The sequence below is a fragment of the Motacilla alba genome, chromosome 3 (assembly GCF_015832195.1).
Source record: "Motacilla alba alba isolate MOTALB_02 chromosome 3, Motacilla_alba_V1.0_pri, whole genome shotgun sequence".
Lineage (NCBI taxonomy): Eukaryota > Metazoa > Chordata > Aves > Passeriformes > Motacillidae > Motacilla > Motacilla alba.
Genome location: NC_052018.1, coordinates 56,853,740 through 56,876,580, shown reverse-complemented (window position 1 = coordinate 56,876,580; position 22,841 = coordinate 56,853,740). Strand labels below are relative to the sequence as shown.

Below are 22,841 nucleotides of genomic sequence, written 5' to 3'. Positions count from 1 at the left end.
TCAGCACCTCGCCAGGTTTCCTTAAACTATGAATATCTCACTGAACCATTGTCACTGGCAGTAAATCAAACTCTTTTTTGGTCACTTGTATGAATGCCATTGAAAACGTGTGTCTGGGCTCTGGACATGCTGCTGCAATTGGGCTGGGGAATCACTGTAAAATTCTTTATTGACCATAGAGTTTAATCCATTGTTTTGTAATTTAATTGTAACAGGCAGGAAAGCTCTTCCAAACTCCTCCCCAAGGGTGCTACATTTTGTGGAACTTTTAATGGCATGTGATTTAAAACAATATATTTCTACAGGGATATGTCTGAAGTGAATAAAGGTCACTCAAGTACCAGTGAATTACAAGTTTGTGGTTAGTCTGCAGGTCAAATGGAAAATGTTGGCCTTGTTCCAAAGCCATGAAGAAAGGAGAAGTTTCCACAGTTCCATATTTCCCAGTCATTAGTCATGTTTATACATGACTAATGTACAAACATGACTAATAACTCATCCAGTTGCCACTCCTTCTTACAGTGATTGCAACCCTAATGAGCTACAGGGAGCCAGTGCAAAGCCTCTTCCTTCTCCCAGAGAGATCTCAGGTGGTTTGCTGCTCCTTTATAGATCAGCGAAGTGCCCAGCGCCATTCCTTCCAGTCACAGCACTGCTCCTGTAGATCTGAGCGTCTCATTGGGGTCCGAGCCTCAGCACATGTGCAGACGTTCATGACAGGGAGACAGGGCTGTATTTCCAACCAGCAGTGGCTGGCTGTATGGACTGCAAGGCTGGCAGAGAGGACAGAACTGGTTTTTCCATCTGTTACGGACACTGTAGAGGAATGTCTGGAAGGAGCTGGTTCCTGCTGCCTGTCTGTGCTGGCAGCACCTCATTTCTGCTTACAATGGCAGCTCATTGTCGAGGCTAAGAGAGAAGCAGTGAGGAAGTGGACGGTTTCCCAATTTGGGCAGTTTTTTAGTCAGCTCCCTAAATGGAAAGGGTGTGTGTTCAGATGCACAGTGGCTTAGTGTCCTACAGTGGATAGAAATCCTGTAGGTGGGGCCAGGACTGAATGCAGAGGTGAGCTGCAGGGCTGCGCTGGGTGCCTGCACTAGGGCAGCGAGGGGCTTGGCTGTGGGCACAGCAAAGGCAGGAGGAGGATGTGCCCTCAGCTGGAGCTGGCCAGCTGAGCTAGGTCACTTGCTGGTGATTACAGTGAGGAGCCAGCTCACTGGTTCCTAACAGGGTCTGTTGGGATGTAGCCAGTGCTGAACAGAACAACAAACAGGCTTAAGGTCAGGGGAAGAAAACCCTAAGGCTTTACTTTACCTATTCATATCCATCTCTCCCCACCCTCTGGCACTGCAATAAATGCTTTAGTCTTTTCAGAAGTGTAAACATCAGCCTGTGCATGGACAGGTGTATGAATGTTCAGAAGGGAGGCACCAGGCCACCACCTTTTGTGGAGGCTGCTAGCAAGGAACATGGGAGGTGTTTGGGAAGGGGGTCACACAGGAGGACTAAGGACTAACTGAAGGCAGTCTGAAAACAGAGGCAGTCTGTTGCAGATGATTTTTGTCCACGGGATGAATATAGGGATAACTTCCATGCACAACCAAACCAGGTCACAGCTGGAGCAGTGAAGTGGGTCTGACAGGCAGCCTGGATAAAGAAAAGGTCCCTTCGGGATGTTCAATTCTCTTTTAAAGGTTACATTCCCCTCTAAAGGTTACATTTGCAAATGAAGAACAAGACATTAGCAGCATGATGACTTCAATGCTAGGTGCTGTGTTAAGCAAACAGACTACTTATCTAAATCAGAATTTATTTAAATTCTCAGAAAAGCCAAAGTGATGGGCTAACTTAGGAGAACAGTTAGTGTACTCTCACTAATCCTCATAAAGAGCCCTTAGCTCCTTAGAAGTTTCCTGTATGGTACTATTTCCCAGAATATATACCGTATTTGACTATATTGGTAATGTAGAGGTAGTTTCAGCTGCTGTATAAATAATAGGAAGTTGCTGTACAGATGAAAGAATCCTCTCAGTTAATGATGCTTTCTCCTTCCTTTCTGGCATGCATTTGTTCTCCTGCCTTCTTTCATGATAGTTCATTCCTTGCTTGTTTACAGTAAAGAGAGATAAAATAATTTTTTAAAAAACAGGGTTATTTTCAGTTTTTGAAAAGGGGTCTGGCACAGCACAGGCAATTGCATTGTGTTTTTTAAAAATCTTCTTTTAATGGTCATTCTCATAAATCCGCACTGTTTTCCCAAGATGCATCTTTTGATACCATTTGCTAGCATGGTCTTAGCTTCAAAAAGCAAGAGGTTAAGCAGCATTTGAAATCTCAAAGTGCTGCTCCATGTTCAGTCTAATTTAGGAAAGCATTGCAATTGCCCTTGAGTATGAAGCTGAGAGCAGGTTTTATTCTTCTCAGAGGTTTCTGCAGCTCTTGCTCAAGATTTACAGAAGTGGAAGCCAGGTGCCAATAGCTTGACTTGGCTGACAGGTGGCCAGTCAGGCTCCCTGGGGTACTGGGGTTGGCATCAAAACCACGACTTTGTTTAAAGTCAGTGGAGGTGGGATATCTATCAGGTTGGAGATCTGTGAGGTGGCCCTTGTATGTCCTGTGTGATCTGAGACCTCTGAGATCTCAGGCCCAGATAATACTCTGGGCATTACAGATGCAAATGGGCTGGGATGGAGCTCAGGCACATGACACAACATTTTAGGGTCTGGAGAACTGTGAATGGCCAAAGAGGCTGCTGTCTCTCTAGCCCGCGCTGTGGCCACTCTGCTCAAGCAGAGTGCTTGAGCAGTGGTGTTGTTATGTGCTGGTGAGCACAAACGTGGCACACTGTGTGTGCTTCAGCGACCAGCACCTTGTTGACAATTAAAAAATTTCTTATAGCTCACATCTGAAAGCAATAGGGTCTCTCTAGGTAAATGCTGGCAGCTGCTGTTGTCTGTGGCTTCCTTTGGTCCTGAGGCCTCATTGTTGCAAAGATTACTTCAGGTATGGATTCAAGTCTCCCAAATCCCATATGATCTGCAGTGGTTAAATTTCTTTATTGTCCAGAAACAACTACTGTAATTTCCAATGCCATGCTGCCTACAGAATTACTTCCATTTTAGTTTAATTCTAGTTTTAGTTCACAGTCCCTTCCTTCCTCTCAACCACTTTCCCCTTCCCTTTGCCTTCTCTCATCCCCACCCCCATCCCTGTTAGTAGTGCTAGGGAGTTACAGATGCTGCAGTATAAGGAATAGAAAAGTCTGGGAAAGCTTCAGCAAGAAAATACATATTCAGTGTGTCTGCAATTGACCTGAGATCTGTTTTCAGTTTCCTTGGATACTACATGTTTTTGCTTTTATCTAGAAGGCACTAAGAAGAATGGCTAAACTAACAGATTTCTATAAGACGCTGTTTTCACTGGCAATAGCTGTGGACCCTTATTCTGCACCAAACAAAGTTAGGACTTTGCCTTGGCACCATATTTAACAGTGGCGTTTGCAGAAGAGCGATTTGCTTTCCAAATCTGGATAATTGATGTATGAAAGGCAGCATCCTCTTGGCAAGGAGGAGCTCTCCCTGTCCATGACCACTTTCAGAGTGCTTGCTATGGGCCCACTGGTGCTTGTTATTGAGCAAGCAAATTTGAGCTTCCCCTTCTCCTTCCCCTTCTCCTTCCCCTTCCCCTTCCCTGAGGACCTGTGCAGTTCCGTAATGTTTTGCCCTGAGGGTGACAAATGACCCACTCGGGTGTTTATGCCTCTCCCTTGTTCCCACAGTATGATCTTGTGTGTGGCAATGCCTGGATGCTGGATCTCTCACAGGCCATCCTCAATCTGGGGTTCCTGGCTGGAGCATTCATCTTGGGCTATGCTGCTGACAGGTATAGTATGAGCTCATACTTTGGTTTGTTGGGAAGTGAAACCACTCTCAGGATCACCTGCAATAGGCATGCATCATTCTGCAGGTTTAATTCTCTTGGGATAAATATCCCCAAACTGAGATAACAAAACCCAGCCAATGTAATCTTTGCTTTGATTTGGGCTGGAAACTTTATGCAATTGTACTTACTAGTCCTGTTTGGAGCTTAAAATGCCATGAAATGAGCTTTTCTTGTGGTTTCCAAAGTTTTCTGTGCACATCTGGACCCAGAAAGGGCAGAAAGACACAGCAAAAAAAGGAAGAATTCAGAGGAGCTTTCTGACTGGTGTTTATTGAAGGATATTTAATAGGCACCATCAATGATTTAAACTTTCTTTTCCTTTTTCGACAGATACGGCAGAATCCTCATCTACCTGCTCTCCTGCCTTGGGGTTGGAATATGTGGCATCATAGTGGCATTTTCACCAAATTTTACTGTATTTTTGATCTTCCGGTTTCTCCAAGGCATGTTTGGCAAGGGAACCTGGATGACATGCTACGTGATTGGTGAGAGCTGTCACCCTCTTTCTTTCTTGGTTAGGGAAAGTGAGGGATTTTTAAAAGACAAAGACTCTGGCTGCATCCGCTTGTCATTATATTTTTTCTTGGGAACAAAGCACTGGCCCTGGAGTCAACACAAAAAGAGTAACCCAAACCCATCCTGGTTAATACATTTGTTCTCCAATGATTAAGAGGTGAGAGAATGCATTATTCCATTATATTATTTCATTTTATATATATATATATATATATATATATATATATATATATATATATATATATATATATATATATATATATATATATATATAAAGTTTTTGTTATTGCATGGAAGATCATCAGGATGAAAAAAAAATCTACAGAGCAAGCCCCAAACAAACCGGATACACAAACAGGGACATGGTTTATTTTGGCAGAGTCTGAATGTCTTACACAGATGCTCAGAGGAATTAGCTGCTTCTCCTCACTGGGAGGACAGCTTGGCTGGCTGTTTTCATTCTTTAGCTGGGAAACTTTGCTTAGTGTCAGGCTGGACATCAGGGTCCATATTAGGATTATTATTTTCCTGAAATGGGAAAAGAAAGGGAAGCTTTGTTATAAATAGCATCAAAGCAGCAGGGATACAGAATGTTTGGTAGATTATAATTTATCAGTCTATAGTCTGTAGCAGTGAAGCTCCTTGCATAGCAAGCTTCCTTTTGATGAGGAAAGGATATTGTTGTGGTGTCTTGAATGACTGCCAGGTTCAGTAAGGCAGTCATAAAGCATGAAAAAGCCAGATATTGAGGAAGGCATCCTGCAAGAGACAGGATGTCAGATTTCCTTAAAAATAAAATCAGCCATTTGGTGATCTACTGTTACAAACCAAAACATAGTGATAACATCATTATATAGGGCAAAAGCTTGTAGCATTGCTGTTCTCTATGAGGCCTGTGACAAGTGTTTAAAATTCCTAGTGGAAATTAGATGAATGGGAGCGGAATTGCAACCAGACATAAACACAGTGAGACCTGGGAGCACTGTGGTGATCTATGTGCAAACATACCAGTCTAGCCCTTTTTAGTACCTAAAGCCCAAAAGTTTTTCTGGGCTAAGTTACACTGCTGAGCAGCTTCTGTCCAAGATCCAGAGAAAGGACCAGAAGCTGCTTTTCCTCTTACTTCCATGCACATGGCTTAATTTTAAACTAAGATCTTATCTTGAGACTTTGGCAAGTGCTCTAACCAGCAATATGTTTTATGACAGACCCAGGGCTTCCTTAAAATGGCCAAGCTTTAACAGAAAGGAATATTTTTCAATGCTCAGATCAGGCTGCCTGACTTTAGGGAGAGACTCAGAGATCCTGAGAACCTCAGGTACACTGTATTACTGCAGGCCTAAGCAAGGTGCCTAACTCTTGGATAGAGTGATTCCTTCCAAATCTCTTTAGGGATCAACTCCTGTCTCCTGGGATCACCCAGAGTGTTTGCCAACTTTTCATCTTTTCATCTTTTCAGAAACACACATATACAAATCATAGATTTGTTTGCATCAGGAGGGTGGTTGCCATTAGTACAATCCCAAAGCTCTTGATCTGTGCTTCAGGCTGCCCCAGTAACTTCCCTTTGCTTTACACACAATCCAGCTCTTTTGGGGGCAGTGCTAATCAGCTATCCTTAGGCAACAGAGTTGCCCCTGAGCTACGCAGAGGTGATGGATAGTCAATAAAAATGGTCATGCTGTCATATCTCTCTGCATTGCCAGCCAAAACAAACCATTGTTACTAGTAAATGTGTGCCTCCTGTAGCAAAAGAAATAAATTTAAAATAAAATGTTTTCTGTGTGTTGCAAACCAAGGTAAAACCCTCTGCTTTTACTCTGAAGGTGTTGTAGTGGAGATTGTTTTGGAACAAACAGGAGACACTTCATGCATTGCTCGCCTCAGTTGTGGATGTCATGGCCATGGGATATTGCCTGTAAAATGAGCAAAGATTTTAGAGCTATTAGACACATTCACAAAATTAAAAATATACCAAATGATTAAAAAAAAAACCCCAACAAAACCCAAACAACAAAAAGTAAAACTTTCCTAAAAAATAAACAAACCAGACTGGATCATACCTTGCCCTCAGAGCAACCAGCATGATATGGTTAAACTCTCTTCCCTTGTCCATATTACCTGCTGTGAGCAGCCTCTGCCTGAAGGATCCCCTTGTCTGGGGCATGAGCCAAAACTGCACCTTAGCACTCTAAATCCTTAGAGTGCTAAGGATTTCCCAGCAAGCATGATCATGATGCAGTCTCAAACCCCTGTTGTGGCCCTGTGTGATTCAGTAGCACACGTGCAGTCAGAAACCCCTCTGGCTGGAGAAGGGTGGGTGAGTTGATGAGGAGATGTCACTCTTGCTTGCCCTGGACAGCCTCAGTGACATGCCTACACTGCTGAAGACAAGCTGCTGGGCTAGACAGGACTGTGGCCTGATACAGCATAGCCTTCTTTATATTTCACCTCTAATAATTTTTTTTTCAAATTGGGTTTGTTTCTGTGTTATTGATTGTGGCTTTGTCTCTGCTCAGTGACGGAGATCGTTGGTTCCGATCAGCGGATGGTTGGAATTGTGATTCAGATATTCTTTACCCTGGGAATTATAATTCTCCCTGGAATTGCATACTTGATTCCCACCTGGCAGGGGATCCAGCTGGCCATTTCACTGCCCAACTTCCTCTTCCTGCTCTACTATTGGTAATGTTGCAGTCATTGCTCTTGTCATTATTACTATTGCTATTTGAGCACCTTGGGAGTCCTGCTGTGGCTCCAAGTCTCCAGAATGGAAGATGTAGGTTAGGAAGAAAATATTTGTACATTGTTGACTTTTTAATTTGTAATTCCTTTTTAGTGAATCACAGACATACATTACTCTAGTTTTTCTGCCCATAGTTTGCCTCTCTGATCAGCCACAACTGGCCCTTCACAGAGCGCTGCGCTGTTTATAAGGTTAACAAGACCAAAGTTGGTTTTCCCCATGAGCCATGAGATCCCACTTCTGCCTCCTATTATCTACTTAGTTAAAGTTTGACCTTGTCCCCAGGTCCCCTGAGCTGGGCAGTACAGCTGATGAGAAAACAGAGCTCTAAGCTGTGCTAAACACCTGTCTCAGTGCAGCGGTCTTGTGGGATGGATCCCAAGAGACCAACCCATGGAGCCTCTTCCTGAACACTGCTTCCTTAAACACTGCCTGCTGTGAACCTTAAAATAGTCCATCATCTTAACCTTAGGCAAGCAGAAACTGAAGCATCAGTGATATTGCTCTGTGTTCAGTTTATAAAAGAAGTTTATGTTTGTGTGTGTGTATCTAAGCAGTGATACAGCCAGAAGCTTCCTGATCTGCCTGTATGTGTTACTCTACGTGTTTAGTGTTGGCTTTCATTGTTGCTGTTCTACAGGAATCTTCTTTGCTTGTTGGTTATACTTTTGACAACCAATGTGCAGATACAATATTAAAATTTCTGATTTTTCAGCTTTGCAGAGTATTGATGTAGTCTCTTTTCTTCTTTCTTGCCCACTAGGATCAAATATTTTACAGAAGGCTGACTGGAAAAGCAGTCCTCAAAAGAGTTTTTGTGTCCCAAAGACTGAAAAATCGATGTTTTGTGTTAACACAGCATAAAAGAGAAAAGATTTTGGTTTACTTATGATGTTACAAGGTAAAGCCCTATTTACAACTTTTGTGTTCTTACAGGGTGGTTCCTGAATCTCCACGTTGGCTCCTGACACGTAAAAAGGGAGAGAAGGCATTGAAAATCATGCGCAACATTGCAAAACACAATGGGAAATTTCTCTCACCCCATTACTCAGAGGTACAGTCATGTGTTTGAGCTAGAGGTTTTTTCTAAGCTTTCTTAATCTTTGGAAGGTTCAGTGGTGTTAAAATGTATTCTCTCTAAGGGATGGACAGCACTCTTGAAGAGTCACACCAGAACAGTTGTCAGTCACACAGCTACTTTGTTAATTGCAAGATGGGAAAAGTGAACTGGCTGGAAATATTCAGGCTGAAAAAAAAAAGTTTGCAAAACAAGGAATCAGGTCTTTCTTTGGTAGCACTCCTACTTACAAAACTTGTGGGAAATATCAGAAACTAACCTGTGGGGCAATGGTTTTTCATAGCAGTTGCCATTTTATCTGACAGAGCGAGTGGAGATAGCATGATCAACTTTCCTGGCTCCTTTTCTAGAAGTTCCTTTTACAACTCTAAGAGAAAAGGAAATTAGATTTCAAGTATAAATTTGCTTCCATCCCAACAGGGAGAAAATACACTGCAAAGTTCACAACTGAGGAAGCTCTGTCTGAGATCACTGTTCAAAAAGTAGGATGATAAATGTTAGAGCCACAGTCCTTTGGCCAGTGGTCATGACAGAACTTGAAAGGACTGATGCATTTAATGCAAATAATGCTGCTGTGACATTGCAGCATTGGGCTTGTCCTGTGTTGGTAGCAAGTGTCTGGCTCTCAGACCATGATTACTGCAGCATTGGACTTATGGTTCAGTGAGAACAGATGTGGGTAATTGGGAGTGATCATTAAAGTCCGTTTCAACCCAAAACATTCTGTGATTCTTGTGCTGGGTGCAACACTCCAGGTGTGGCCTCACAAGGGCAAAGCAGAGGCGCAGAATCCCCTCCCTGGTCCTGCTGGCCACGCTGCTTTGGATGCAGCCCAGGATACAATTGGCTCTCTGGGATCCAAGCGCACATTGCTGGGTCATGTCCAGCCTCTCACCCACCAGAACTCCCCAAGTCCTTCTCAAAAGGGCTGCTCCTGGTCTGTTCATTCCCAGCCTGTGCTGATACCAGGGGTTGCCTGGATCCAGGTGCAGTACCTTGTTAAACCACATGAGATTATGAAAGGACCCAGAGCTGTTGGAGTGAGTCCAGAGGAGGGCTGTGAAATGGTCAGAGGGCTGGAGCACCTCTCCTGTGAGGAAAGGCTGAGAGAGCTGGGGTTGTTCAGCCCAGAGAAGTAAAGTGTCGAGGGAGACCTAAGGGAGAGTTACAAGAGTGCTGGAAAGGGACTTTTGTCAGGGACATGAAGGAATGGAACAAGGGGGAATGGCTTCAAACTGAAGGAGGGCAGTTTTAGATTAGAAATTAAGCAGAAAATCTGCACTGTGAGAGTGATGAGGCACTGGAACAGATTTCCCAGAGAAGCTGTAAATGCCCCATCCTGGATAGTGTTCAAGGCCAGGCTGGACAAGGCTTTGAGCAACCTGGCCTAAGAGTGTCCCTGCTCATGGCAAGGGAGGTAGATGAGCTTTAGTGCCCCTTCCAACCCAAGCCTTTCTACGGTTCAATGAATCTATAGTCTTTTGCTGGGGCATATACACCAGCGTGATTCCCACATTCAGGCCAAAATTATGCAGTGCCAAGGTGCCCCAAGTCATATTGCAGGAAGTTTGTGCTTCTGCAGCTTCCTCTCCATGTTCAGCCTGCATTCCCACACCCACTTCCTCTCCAAACATCAGCATTTTCAAAGCATCATGTCAGAAAGATGTGTCTTTCCTTGTTTTTTGTTTTAAGTTGTATTTATTTTTTTTTCAAAAGTATCCATGCTCATGACCTTAAGCCACTCACAGCTGCAACAGATTAACCTCCACACATCCAGATTTGTACAGAATCTGTTCCTAGGACCTTTTTAATATAGAATCTCTGTCATCCTTTTGCTGTGCCTAGGGGAAAGAGAGCATCTCCAGGAAGTGCATGGGTAATGGATCAAAGATATTTCTCACATTAACTGATATCAGACTTCTCTTTCATGAAGCAGCTCCAGAATTTCAGGCTAAGTGCTGCAGGTGTGGAGGCACAGGAAGAAGTGAGAGGCATTATTCCTCAATGCACTTGGGCTTAGATTTTCCAGTATGTCTGTATCAATTTCATCAGCCAAGTCTCTTACACGGCTCTGGATGTTGCAGCTTTTTTCTTGGCATGCAGAAACCACAGATGACCTTTATATGAAAAAGGATAAACATTTGTTGCTTTTGCTTTGTGAGTTATGACACTGGTGTAGGTCAACCACAACCAGAGCTTATTAAATTAATTACAAATTATAAACTCTTTTTTTCCAGTTGCTCATATTTATCCTATCATGGAGAGTTTTTTCAAACTAATTTTCTAATTCTTGGTCTCTGTCCAAAACCAGAGTGAACTGCAACCATCTGAGTAGAGAATTGTGGATCAAAACCTGTCCCTTTATCTACAGATTTTTTCCTACCCTATACAACATATCTAGACATATATATTTCTTGCATACATTAAATTACATATTGAAATGTTATGTACATCCATGTATGCATAAGCCTGCACGGCCCATGAATAATTAAGCATGTGTACAACTATGTACACAAAAATAATTGTGGGAAAACTGAAATGTAATTTTGCTGGAACATGAAAATGTGAGGGAAGTTATAAAGGGTTCATCCAGGGTTTTCAAATAGTGTATCTTTGGTAACATGGGCCCTGTCACTGAATTCCTGACTGCTATTCCTGGTGTGAATAGCAAAGCTCTCCTTGACTTCAAAGAACAAAAAGAGGATTTTTTTCCCCTGCAAAGTGTTGACTCTCCATAGTGCTTTTTTTCTTCATCTATAAAAAAGTGCTCAGTCATGCTGGGGGTTATTTTGACTTTATTAAGACATAAAAATACAAGTGGCAGTTGTGCCGAATTTATCTTTAGTCCTCTGGAAATCTAAAACCATATTTGCACAAAGTCACAACTGATGGCTGGCAGCCTATTCTTATAAACAACTGACATGGCAGCTTTATAACCATATTATGAGAGAGTCCAAGAGCAGTGGAGAAACCCAGCAACCTCAGCCTGCCTCACTAAGGACTCTGGCATGCAGCACAAGTGGCAGTGCTTTGAAGAAAACCTTTGGCTCTGGTTACAGAAGAAAAGTGAGAGAGAGTAGAAAGGAAGTTCAAACAAATGTGGGGTTTCTCTGTCTTACTTACAAAGCTTTGTGTCAGTCAGTTAGGAAAAAGTCATGTGTAAATACATCCAGCCAAATCTCACTGAAAAGCAGCTGTGCTACCTTATGATATAATAAGACAAATAAAGGGTGAAAGCTTTGGGCTCATCCCTGGCCCATCCTAAAGCCCTCAGGCAATGCCTTTGGCTTTACCTGTGTTCTCATCATGGATCTGCATGTTACCTCGAGCTTCTTTGTCTTTTCACTCCTGTCTCCCCTCTGGCCTGGGCTCCTGCACCTCTGTGAGCAGCAGGTGTTGTGGTAATAGAGAGGGGTTTGCTCCTCTTTTTGCCCCTCCTCTTAGGCCTCCTCTCAGGAGGGGTCAGTAATGGGGAGTTAAAGCAGCAAGGCTGCCTAAAGTCCTTCTAAAAATGGCACAGCAGGTTTAACCCCATATTCCCCACAGCTGCTTTGAGAGCTGATAGCTATTCCAGCTGTGGCTGCCAGTTCTTGGGCAGTATCATGTTTGGTGCCTGCCTAAAACTGCCTCTGCCTTATCTGCCTTGTGTCTTCCTCACTTGCCAAATGACCATTATGAACGAAGGGTTTTCACCTGGCTGGGTTAAAAACTGCTGGCCAGAGTTAAAACCTGCCTAGATCAATGTAACTAATCCCTTTTTGGCCCTGCTAGTATTCTGGCTCTGTACTATCTACAGCAATGAACTTCAACAGGACTGTGTGAAATCCTGCTCTTTTCTGTTAGTGTTAAACCTTCTAACCAGTAGTTTCATTGAGTGTCTCATTGTGATTGTATTGCAGGCAGCTGAGAGAAGATGTATTATACTTTGTAGGCAGTATGAGAATTACTAATTCACACTTAGCAGGTTATTTTTTTCAAGGTAAAAGCCATGTTCAGCACAGCATGGGTGTATTTTAGGACCCTCTGAATTTCACTGGTTGAATATTTTGTAGCATCCAAGCACTGTCACAGATCTGCTCTTTCTCTCACTCCCCTTTTCTTCCTGCTGCCCAGCTTGCTGCCAGTGATGTTCCCAAGCCCTTTGCTTACTGATCAGCCCCTCTCTCCCTGCTTCCCTCAGCCCATTGCTTTGCCCTGTCTCCTCCTCCCTGCCGCCCCTGGCAGAAGGCAATTCTGTGCCTGGTGGCCCTGATGTGACAATGACTGCTTCCAAGAAAATCCAGGTCAAGAAGGAGGAAATAAATTTTCCGTTCTCAAGCTAAGATTGGGGATTTTTAAATTGATTTTTGCATAATCATCTCATTAAGGAAAACTCACAGCCATATCCAGTTATTAGCTATTCCAACACCTGCACACTCCTCTGGAGTGCTATGAGCAGTAAACTGGCTTGTCAGCACCTTTGCTTGCTGGACTGGAATATTGCTGCTCACTGCACTGGAATATTGCTGATCACTGTATTTACACAGAAGCTCTGTCCCAGTGCCTGCCTGACAGCTGACTGCTGCTCACTTGTCTCCTCAGATCACTATTAGCAACGAGGAGGTCAGCAACCCCTCCTTTTTGGACCTGGTGAGGACTCCCCAGATGAGGAGGAACACACTCATCCTGATGTACGCCTGGTGAGTGCCCATGTCATCCAGCTTGTTACCTGGGTGGTGGGTCTTGAGGAAAGATTCCCTTGTGACTTTTAGGGTCTCTCCAGATGCCTGCAACCATTTGTTTGCCTCTCAACACTTCTTTTCCCTTTGCTGTTTAGGTTCACAAGTGCCCTTATCTACCAAGGGCTTGTCATGCGCCTGGGAATTATTGGAGGAAACCTCTACCTGGACTTCTTCATCTCAGGAGCTGTGGAGCTGCCCTCTGCTTTCCTAATTATAGTGACAATCGATCGCATTGGCCGGCGCCTGCCCTTCGCCATGGGCAACATCGTGGCGAGCATCGCGTGCCTCATCACTGCCTTCCTGCCAGAAGGTAATTCCCTTCCCTGGGACAGGCTCTTCGGGTCAGTGGCAGCCCCTGAGCAAGGATAGTGAGCCACACAGAGCTGCAGATAAAAGTAAAAGCATCTGGTGATACAGGCAGCACCCGTCATGGAACAGCACACCTTGTTTGCACATGGCCCTGGCACATGGAATAGCCATATCTTTGATGGGTCATGAACAACAGCTGGGAGTAGCCTCAGAGAAAACGTATTTAAAGGGCCTGCACTCTCTGTAAAGGAAAATGCAAGGGAAGAATATACAAACATAATGGGAAAATACATTCCCTGACCTGGAACACACCTAGTGATCTAAGAAATCAGTGATTTTGGTGAGTCTTTTCCTTAACGAATAAAACAATGCAAACCACAACACAATATAGGGGCTGCGGTTGGCGTCACAGAGCTTGTTGCCTCACCCTCACTCTCTCAGGGGTTTGGACAATGCTAAGAGGCTGGGAGAAAGATATGGCTTTTGATTAAGCCATTCTTATCTGGTTTCAAGGACGGAGAAAAGGTCTGATATTGCACAAAGGCTTCCCAGCACTTCTCTCCTTTCTTTAAATTGTTTTCCCTACCATGGTTTTTTGGAGGGTATTTTTTGTTCTTGTTGTTGGTTTTTTGAGTTTTTTTTCTTGTGGGTTTTTTTTTTTGTTTGTTTGTTGGTTTTGTGGTTTTTGTTGTTTTGTTGGTTTCGTTTTTTTTTTTGTTTTGTTTTTGTCCCTAGGGAGGCATTTGGAGGTGCTTTGAATTGTATATAACAATAGGATTATGCTTTGCCTTACTGTAGCTGGGGACCATCAGCTCAATGGACATCAGAAAGGCTTATTCCTCCCCAGAACTGTCCCTATCAAAGTGGGGGACAGTCCTGGCCATCCTAAGAGGTTTTAGTTTCTCAAGGTATACCATGGGGCTGCCAACAGCCTTCTCTCAGTAGGACAGGACAGCCTTGGGATTAAGATACTTACAGTTGGACACTTGAGGTCCAAGTCCTGCTTTAAAGAAGTCTGTTTATACTGATGAAAAAAACTGCAGCTCTCAGATCTGAGCCCCATCACACTGTGTTGCTTACACAGTTTGAGCCCCCTGGTAGAGGGAGGATCCACATGGACGTCACCATCACCTTGGGAGTCTGATGGACTGAAAGGATGCCATGGAGATGATGTGGATTTGTTTTGTTCTTTCCAGCCTTTGTTTTTCTTATATATTTTTGAAAACAAAACTCCTCAGTGCAAAAGCAGTGTCTTGCAACATGGGATGAAGTTTGATGGTGGTTTGTTTGGTTGTTTTGGAAGGGAAAAAAACCCAAGTGTCTCATTGTTGGTTCAGAGAAAACTGAAATGTTTTCTTGTTCTTCCACTGAAGGTTTGAAAAAACACAATCACTGCCAGAGCCCTCTCCAGTGGCAGATCTCCCCTTTGTGCCAAGTTCAGGCTTGTTGTTTCACTTGCCTCCCACATGCCTAGTCATGGTTGGACCACGCAGGAGACTGTCCTCTCCCAAGAGCGTGACAGAAGTGCTTGTCACATTCCTTGTCATGGACTTCCAGGGAGCACCAAGATCTCCAGAGAGGGGTTGCTCACAATGAGAGGGGCAGCTCTGCCCTGCTGTGTGTGAGTGGCCACTGCATCCCTGCTGATGTACAAGGGCTTCCTGCTGATGTATTCAGGGCAGTAGCTGCTCACCAGAGCTTGAGTGGAGCTGCGAGAGCTGGGCAGAGCCAACGGGGCAGTGCCAGGCACAACCTGTGCCAGGTATGATGGAAGGGGAGGGGAGGATGACCAGGACTAGCATGCTTAGGAGATGGTCTAATGTGCAGTGGCTAGAAAAATCACAAAGGGTAGGTGGGCTGCTCTAGGGAGAATGACTTTACTGCAGCCTTCCTGGAGATTTCTAAAAGATGCGTAGATGTGGCACGTAAGGACATGGTTTGGTGGTGGAGTAGCAGGGTTGGGTTAATGGTTGGACTCAATGGCCCTAAAACTCTTTTCCAACCTAAGCAACTCTATGATTCTATGCAGCTTTAGAGATACTTTCCTTGTGGTCAGAAGGCTTTGGGAGGTGACTCAACTGTGTTTCTTACAACATAACATCTCTCTATAGAAAAATACTTCTTTCTGGAGCACAATTTATTTGTGGTCATGGAAGCTTATGATGGTTATTCTCCCACCCATGCTGTTATGCCCCACCAGCATCTTGAATCAACCAGCTCTAGTGATTTCTAATTCTCCAAAGCAGCCTCACATGATGTTTGAAAGCAATAAATGCCAGTAGAGGTTGATACCTACAGCAGTGGCCTTTTAGTCTGATTTGCAGTGTTCCTGTGGTATAATTTCTGCTGACAGGCCTGGGGCTCTCAGAAATACTCTGCTGGTGTGGCAGAGCACATTTCATGCAGAAGTGTTTCTTTTTGTATGAACAGACATACCATGGCTCAAAACAACAGTTGCCACGCTGGGAAGACTGAGCATCACAATAGCTTTTGAAGTTGTCTATCTAGTGAACAGTGAATTGTACCCTACAACACTGAGGTATGTCAAAAGCTCCCAGGAATCCTTCAGCTTTTTCCTGTGCTTTTCACCATTTCCTGTTTCACTGTCCTTTGGTTAAACTTGGTTGTCTCCAGAGTTTCCCATTCTGAATAGCCACTGCTTAGTAGCATATACTGAAGAGATAATTTTGGAGCTAAGTCTATATTCTGCTCCTTAAACTGCTGGCTATTCTGTTTGGTAGCACCTCTGTAATATCTGGTACTTTTTTGTCTTTTGCAGAAACTTTGGTGTTTCCCTGTGTTCAAGTCTGTGTGATCTTGGTGGGATCATAGCCCCATTCCTGCTTTTCCGATTAGCAGCCATTTGGTTGGAGCTACCTCTAGTTATCTTCAGTAAGATTTAATTTACAATATACTTTTGGTTTAAATATCCTTCTCCTAACAGAGCTTTTCTTTTGGGGTAAAAGTAGTATGTGGCCTTATCTCCCCTGCAGAGCAGTGATTCTCCACCCCTATGCCTAAAGCGAGAGGCTGAATGGCAAATGGGTGAAATGGGATTTCTCTGCACAGTGTGGAAGAGCTCAGGTCTGCTTAGGTAACTGTGCTGAAGGATCAGAAAAGAAACTATGTGAAGTGCTTTAAGACTGAGAAATCTTTCAGCCAGGTTCTGTAATTGCATGGGAGTCTGTGGCTAAAGCAGACTTCTAGGAGGTAGATGTGACTGGAAAAAATCAAAATGAAAAGGATAGAATAAGAGAGGAAATTTGCACCACTGACAACTTTAGCTGAAAACAAAATTGGAAAGACAAAAGATATTTTAAAAGATTACCACATTTTAAAGGATTACCATTATTTCAAGAAAATACATAGACAGAAGGACAGTGTTCACATTATCTAATTATTAAATTCTGCTGCTTCTGAGGGACATATGAATTCCCTCTGTCTTAAGAAAACAGCTACAAAATCAGAGAGGATCAGAGTGAACTATGCAATACTCAGGGAACACTTGATTTTTGGCTCCAGCCCTTCGATTTTTGACTTAATACATAATGTGAATTATATCTATGCAGGAAATTATTCCAAAGTATCCATTCCTAATTCAGATTGTATCAGAATGCTGTTCCCCAAGGAGGAGTTTTTATTCTGAACCACATAATTTACTTTGGCTATGGATAAAGAAGAGAGCATTCAGGAAAATCTCAGTGGTTTTAGGAAACACAGATACTGATAATGACAGAGTCCTTTGAGAAAAGGCAGATTTGTTCTACATGAGAAATACCACCCTGGTTCCCATGTTGTTTTTATACATTTGCCCATGTGCACTTATCTCAGGTTTTTGACTTCTAAGATCTCCCTTTGCAGAGATCAGACTGCAAATGAGCTCCTAGCCCACAAGTGATTTTCTAATAGGCTAAATTAATGTAACATAGAGGTATTTGATTAGAATAGGGTAATCAGAAATAGCTGATGCACTTAAAACATCTCACTTGAAATCAATCTGAACAAACTTTTCTCAGTGGATAAATGCTGAAAATAAAAAAACTAACAATGTCCTTTTTGCTTTTGTATTTCCTCAATGTCCATTGTAGGTATTCTTGCAGCTGTCTGTGGCCTCCTAGTATTGCTTTTACCAGAGACAAAGGGAATTTCATTACCAGAGACAGTGGAGGATGTGGAACAGCTTCCAAGGTATGAGATGTATTTTCTTATACTTGGGTGAGGTTTCCAGAGGGTGTTCTCCTCCAACATTATCAATGGTCATAAAGTATTGACATTTTCCAATGTCAAAGTAAATTCCCTAGTTGGGTTGATGCTATGAGCAGGTGGTATTTTTCTCAATAGAAACCTGAACTTTGCAATATCACTAAGGAAGGCTATTAAAAAAAATGTATGGTGATAAAACCTGTATTTTTCTCACAGAGACACAAAGTTGTCCTGTGCACCTCTGGAAGCAAAAAGCAACAACAGTGCACAAGAGAGGTGCTGCAAAGCATAGCCTGAAACTCTCTGCTCGAGAAAACTAGCCATTACCTCAGTCAAAGCATCCTGTGAAGAAAGGGCCCTTATAATGGATGCAATCCCACAATTTGTGAAGTCATTTAAAAGTCACATATGAGATGGATTTATAGCCAAAGAGTTTTAGGCACAGCTTTCCCACACCTGGCATACAGCAAGCCAGACTGCTCTGCAGATATGTGGGGAATATTTGCACCTTGGCTAAATAATTTGAGGTCCTAGTGCTATAAATGAGTTTCAAGGAGAGGCTTTGAATAGTACATTTACAACTTTTGCCTGATTCAATGTACAAACAAAATAAAGAGGAAATTTTCCATGGAAAAAATAATGTTTCAGTACTACAGCTTGGAATACAACTTAAACTACACATTTTCCTGGTTTTTCACACTTATACTTCCCTCCCCTTCTGTTTCAACAGTCATTTTGGAAAATGTGGCAAGAAACGGAAACACCGGGACACCAACTCTTATATTTGACTTTTGAAGAACAGCACTGAGATAAGAACTTTGTTCCCATACTGGGAATTTGTTCTCCACCTGCTAAGACTTCAAAATTTGCTGCAGAATATGGATTAAACTTCATGTTTTCCTTCTAAGCACAAGGACATTTAATACAAGTAGTGTATTTTTCTATGAATATGGAGTAAATACTTTTTTTTCTGAGTACGCTGCTTGCAAGAAGGGACTGTGGTTCTTCACAGAGAACAGAACAGCTTTAAAAATATGGAACGTCCAGCTCGGTGACCTTGTATTTATTTCTGTATCTATTTAAGACTTCTGTTTATTGTTTTGTTAGCATTTACATTTGTGTGGGAATGGTTTAAATGGTAGTTTAGATGACCTTGAGGAGGAGAAAATGACTATTTTAACCTGTCCTCCTTTGCCCCTGAAGAATCTGGACCAATAGAAGTTATGATGGCTGAAGAAGGAGGGCACTGATCAGGGTGACTCTTTCCCTGGTTGAGAGGGATGGAAATCAGCAGTGTGCATCAGAAGAACCTCTCTCTGGTCTGATTGTCATCCACAGGAACCCTTTTCAACAAAAGCTCTTCTTCCCTCCTTGTTGAAGGGCTTTCTGAAATGTGGAAGCAGTCCTCCTCACCTTTCCAGGGCTTTATGTAGGTGTCAACCCCTGCACAGGGCATTAGCTCTGCAGGACAGATTGTCCTGCTGCCCATTAGTGCCTTTCCCAGACACAGCTGGGGTTCATGTGACACCCCTCATCTCTCCAAGGGAAGGGCTTCTGCCTGCTCTTCTCTGTTGAATGCTTTTTCAAACACCTCTTTCAAGAGCATGCTGATTTTTTTCCTTCACAAATTATGCTCTCTGCCCATCCCTACAAACAAAATTCTTTCACCCTCACCACTGCCAAGATGACCTGCAATTCCTGCATTCTGTTCATTATCACTATTTGTCATCTTTCTGTCTTGGGGATAATTTTTTTGGGTTGTTGACAGGGATGTCAAGCTGTCTTGGACAGGGATGAGCCAGGAGCTTTGGTTATGAAGGGAAGTAAGTGTTAATTGGTCCTTTGAAGCTGACATGTGACAGAATAACTCTCTGGCTCTGTAAGCAGATTCCAGGGACAGACTGCCTTTCCTTTCTCCTGTATAACCTTTGTCAAGAATTGTGTCCTGGCCACTGACTGGTGAACCATACACTCCTAGCAGGGAAGGACTTGAAAAGATGTGGCATTCAAAAGGTATCCTGTTACCAACAAAAAAATAAATAAAAGAAAGTCAGTGAGATATTTTAAAGGACCTTATAAACTCACAAAAACCCCCCATGTTTGGCACAGGCAAATATAGGACTGAGTTTGGAAGGTTCATACCACAAATCAGTTGCTCTATACTACAGTCAGTGAAAATGAATGACCACTGCTCCAGTCTCACCATCCTAGGAGCCCAGGAGGATTTCCTGTGGTGAGGAATAAACTGTGCTTTTCAGCAATTCCCAACTCTCCCTGCCTTTTTCCAGCAATCGCCTTTATCACCAGCCCTTCTGGAGGAAAACAGGGCCTTTAATAATAATCTCAGCCTAATGTTTGCACACTTTAGGCAGTTAGTGATAAAGGCCTGTCTTTCAAGGCTGGTCCTAACTTACTCTGAGGCACAGTAGAGGTCAAAGGTATGCTTAGCAAAAGTCAGTAATGACTTAGAGATATGAAACTAAATTAACATCTCACAATATATACAGCTAATCTAGAAGACACCACACAAAACTGGAGCTACTGCTACAAGGAGAAAACTTCTCCTAGACCAATACAATGTTCTGTAGATAGCTGAAGATGATAGCCCAAGGCTGGCTGGCAGACACCAGCCCTGAACTGGAAGCTATGGGCTTGCACTGGCCAGATGCTGTGTCTCAGGGCAGACTCCCAGACACAAAACTCAGCCCAGCCAGCCCCTACTGAAGGCACCTTGGAGAACCAGGGTGAAGTGGTCACATGTGATGCTCAGTGAGCTGAACCACCCTCTTCCACTTAGTGTTTCTTACTTGTGATTTTTTTATTGGTGTCTTAAACACTTTAACAGCTTGAGAAAGATTGCAGATATCTTTTCAAGCTATGACTTTTCAAATAAATGTGAATAATATTTGACAGCTTGTCAGTTTGTGGACAACTAAAACGTGTTGAGAAATGAGAGATGCAAAAGACTTGTTTCCTCCTTTCAGATTATGCTTTGTTTTGCATGTGTTGCTCAAAAAATAATGTAAGTGATAAACTTCAGTAGGTAAAATGGCTTGGGGCAGTGTCAGAAGTTTGAATATATTTATTTCTTAAAAATTTGTTTTGTAAAGGACAGCAGAAAAAAGCCTATGCATATGTTTTGACTTCTAATCTAGTAGTGCTAAGCAACTTCCGGTGGAGTTTGTATTTGGCCATTGCTTTTGTGCTGTTATCCCTAACAGGGATTTTGTAAGTTGAAAAATCCTTCCATCTCTGTGAGACTTTGTGTTGCCTCCTGAAGGTGTCGTGGGTATGTAATGGTGGGGTTACACTCTTGTGGGCGAGAGATGACAGATGAAGTGTTGGTACCAGACGAACAGCTTCAACAAGGGAGAACCCCAAGCAAAACCAGCTGCATGGAGGTGGATGCACGTGGGCATGCAGACCACAGGACAGGCTGCTTGTTTAAAAAAAGTTATTCTAAATTCATATGTGCCTCCAGCTGCTTAATACTTACAGGAAAGTCCTACAAGGTTCTCAGGAGGCACAGCAGTGTTCTCCTAACATGCATGTGTTGACACCAAAATGGCTGTTGTGACCCAGCACCTCTTCAGTGAGGGCCTGAACTCCGTCAGCTTTAATTGTCCTGCACATGTATCCTCCAGAGGCACAGTGAGAGATGCGAGGTACACAAGAGACAAAGGGTCACTGTACCATCACCACAGGCACACAAACACTGTGACCTCAGAAACCCAACTGTGTTTTTCTTGTTGGCAAAGAGTTTTCTTGGACCAACAAACAGATGGAAGTGCTATTTTGGGTCAAATGTGCCACTGCCACCACATGTGCTGGGTTACTTTATCCAGTCTGTGCAAAGGGTTACCACAAAAAATTGCAATTTTTATTGTCCCTGACAGTCTTGCAGAAGGCAAGGATCCCAACTGTTTGAAGCGTTATGAGGTGGGACTTTCGTGGCCACTCCGGCATATCCAGGCATTTCTAGCCAGTTTGGCAAGGAGAACAGGGCTAATGGTTTCTCTGTCTACAAGCCAGGTATTAGCCATGCCTTCAAAAGTTCCCATCTGAAGAGCTTAACAAATCAAAGCCCAAGCTGCAACACGGAATTTCTTTTGTCGGGGAAGAATTGTACAAATCTCTTGGCTGGCTTAATGACCAAAGTTGGTATATATGGAAAATATGCAGGAGGATATTTGTGATCAGTGGATCCCTCTGACCAGACAGGTGGGTGGTGTGTGCTTTATCAGAGGTGCTCCTGCTCAGGAAGGCAACGCCCTGAGATGATTTCATCTCCCAGAATCAGACTCCAGATGTAAGAAAGAAATCACCCTGCCACCTAACTATGCTTAATAGTTCTCATCTCCCTTTAAGGCACTGGGAGGAAAAAGCAAACCAAACCAAAACTCTGAGAATGCAACTCATCCCTTCTGCATGAGCAAGTTTACAATAAAAATGAAGGCAATTTTAAAATGACGTGCAGCTTGGCTTTTCTGGGAGTGTGGAAAATAGACAGGACAAATCCCACCCCAGGAAGTAGCTGTGTTACTTGGATAGCCTCAGCACACCCCGGGGATGCCAGAAGGACCCCATGCAGAGCTGGGGGTCTCCAGGTGCCTGTGGGGAGCTCCCTGCTTTATGTGCCAGAGAAGCAGGATGTGAGCAGGAGTCAGCAATTGTTTCACTTTGGCAAGCATGAGTCAAGCTTTCCCTGGAAAGCGTTTCAAAAGGTTTAAGCCTACACTCCCTATAACCACGTGTACATCATCTTCTTTTAGAGGAGAAAAATGTACATCTAACACATGTACATTTAGTCAGATAATGTTACACAAAGAAATAAATGGGTACTATGGGTACACAACTTCATAATATGTAGATGCATTGTCACTATTTGTGGTACCTATTGATAGCTATTTTCTTTTCTTTTCTTTACTAGGGACTAACTTCAGGGTGAGGCTGTTTTTTAATTCACTGTTTTATATCTTTGATGCAACATTTATATATTTGTGACACATGTATTTCCATGATGATAAAAAATATGAAAACACAAACCAAATGTGTTTCCTTCCTTTTTTTTCCCCCCATCCTATGTATTTAATGCTATCAGATATATCAAATAAAACTGCATAGGCATATAAGATATGTACTGTGAGATTCTTCTTTGGTTTGTAGCATCAAATTGGTAATAGGTTCAGATGACTCATAGAAAATAAAAAGTTTTGAGAAAATAAAAAGAAATGAGAAAAAGAATTCTCATTTCTTCATACGTTAGAAGCAGAACATCTTGAAAATTATGACCTTAAAAGAAAATGTCATTGCAGAACTAAAAAAA

General features: G+C 42.9%; 1 protein-coding gene across 1 annotated transcript in view; it reads left to right on the top strand.

Moving 5' to 3' along the window:
* The window catches only part of LOC119699395 (solute carrier family 22 member 3-like), a 28,858-nt gene extending 6,037 nt beyond the window's left edge, over positions 1-22,821 (top strand). The window contains exons 2-11 of the mRNA XM_038132798.1: positions 3,779-3,882; positions 4,273-4,427; positions 6,978-7,143; positions 8,141-8,258; positions 12,864-12,961; positions 13,099-13,313; positions 15,743-15,851; positions 16,092-16,204; positions 17,401-17,500; positions 18,246-22,821. Of these exons, the coding sequence (XP_037988726.1) occupies positions 3,779-3,882; positions 4,273-4,427; positions 6,978-7,143; positions 8,141-8,258; positions 12,864-12,961; positions 13,099-13,313; positions 15,743-15,851; positions 16,092-16,204; positions 17,401-17,500; positions 18,246-18,303 (1,236 nt within the window). The 3' untranslated portion in view covers positions 18,304-22,821. The remainder of the gene's footprint in view (positions 1-3,778; positions 3,883-4,272; positions 4,428-6,977; positions 7,144-8,140; positions 8,259-12,863; positions 12,962-13,098; positions 13,314-15,742; positions 15,852-16,091; positions 16,205-17,400; positions 17,501-18,245) is intronic.
* Positions 22,822-22,841: the final 20 nt, after the last annotated feature.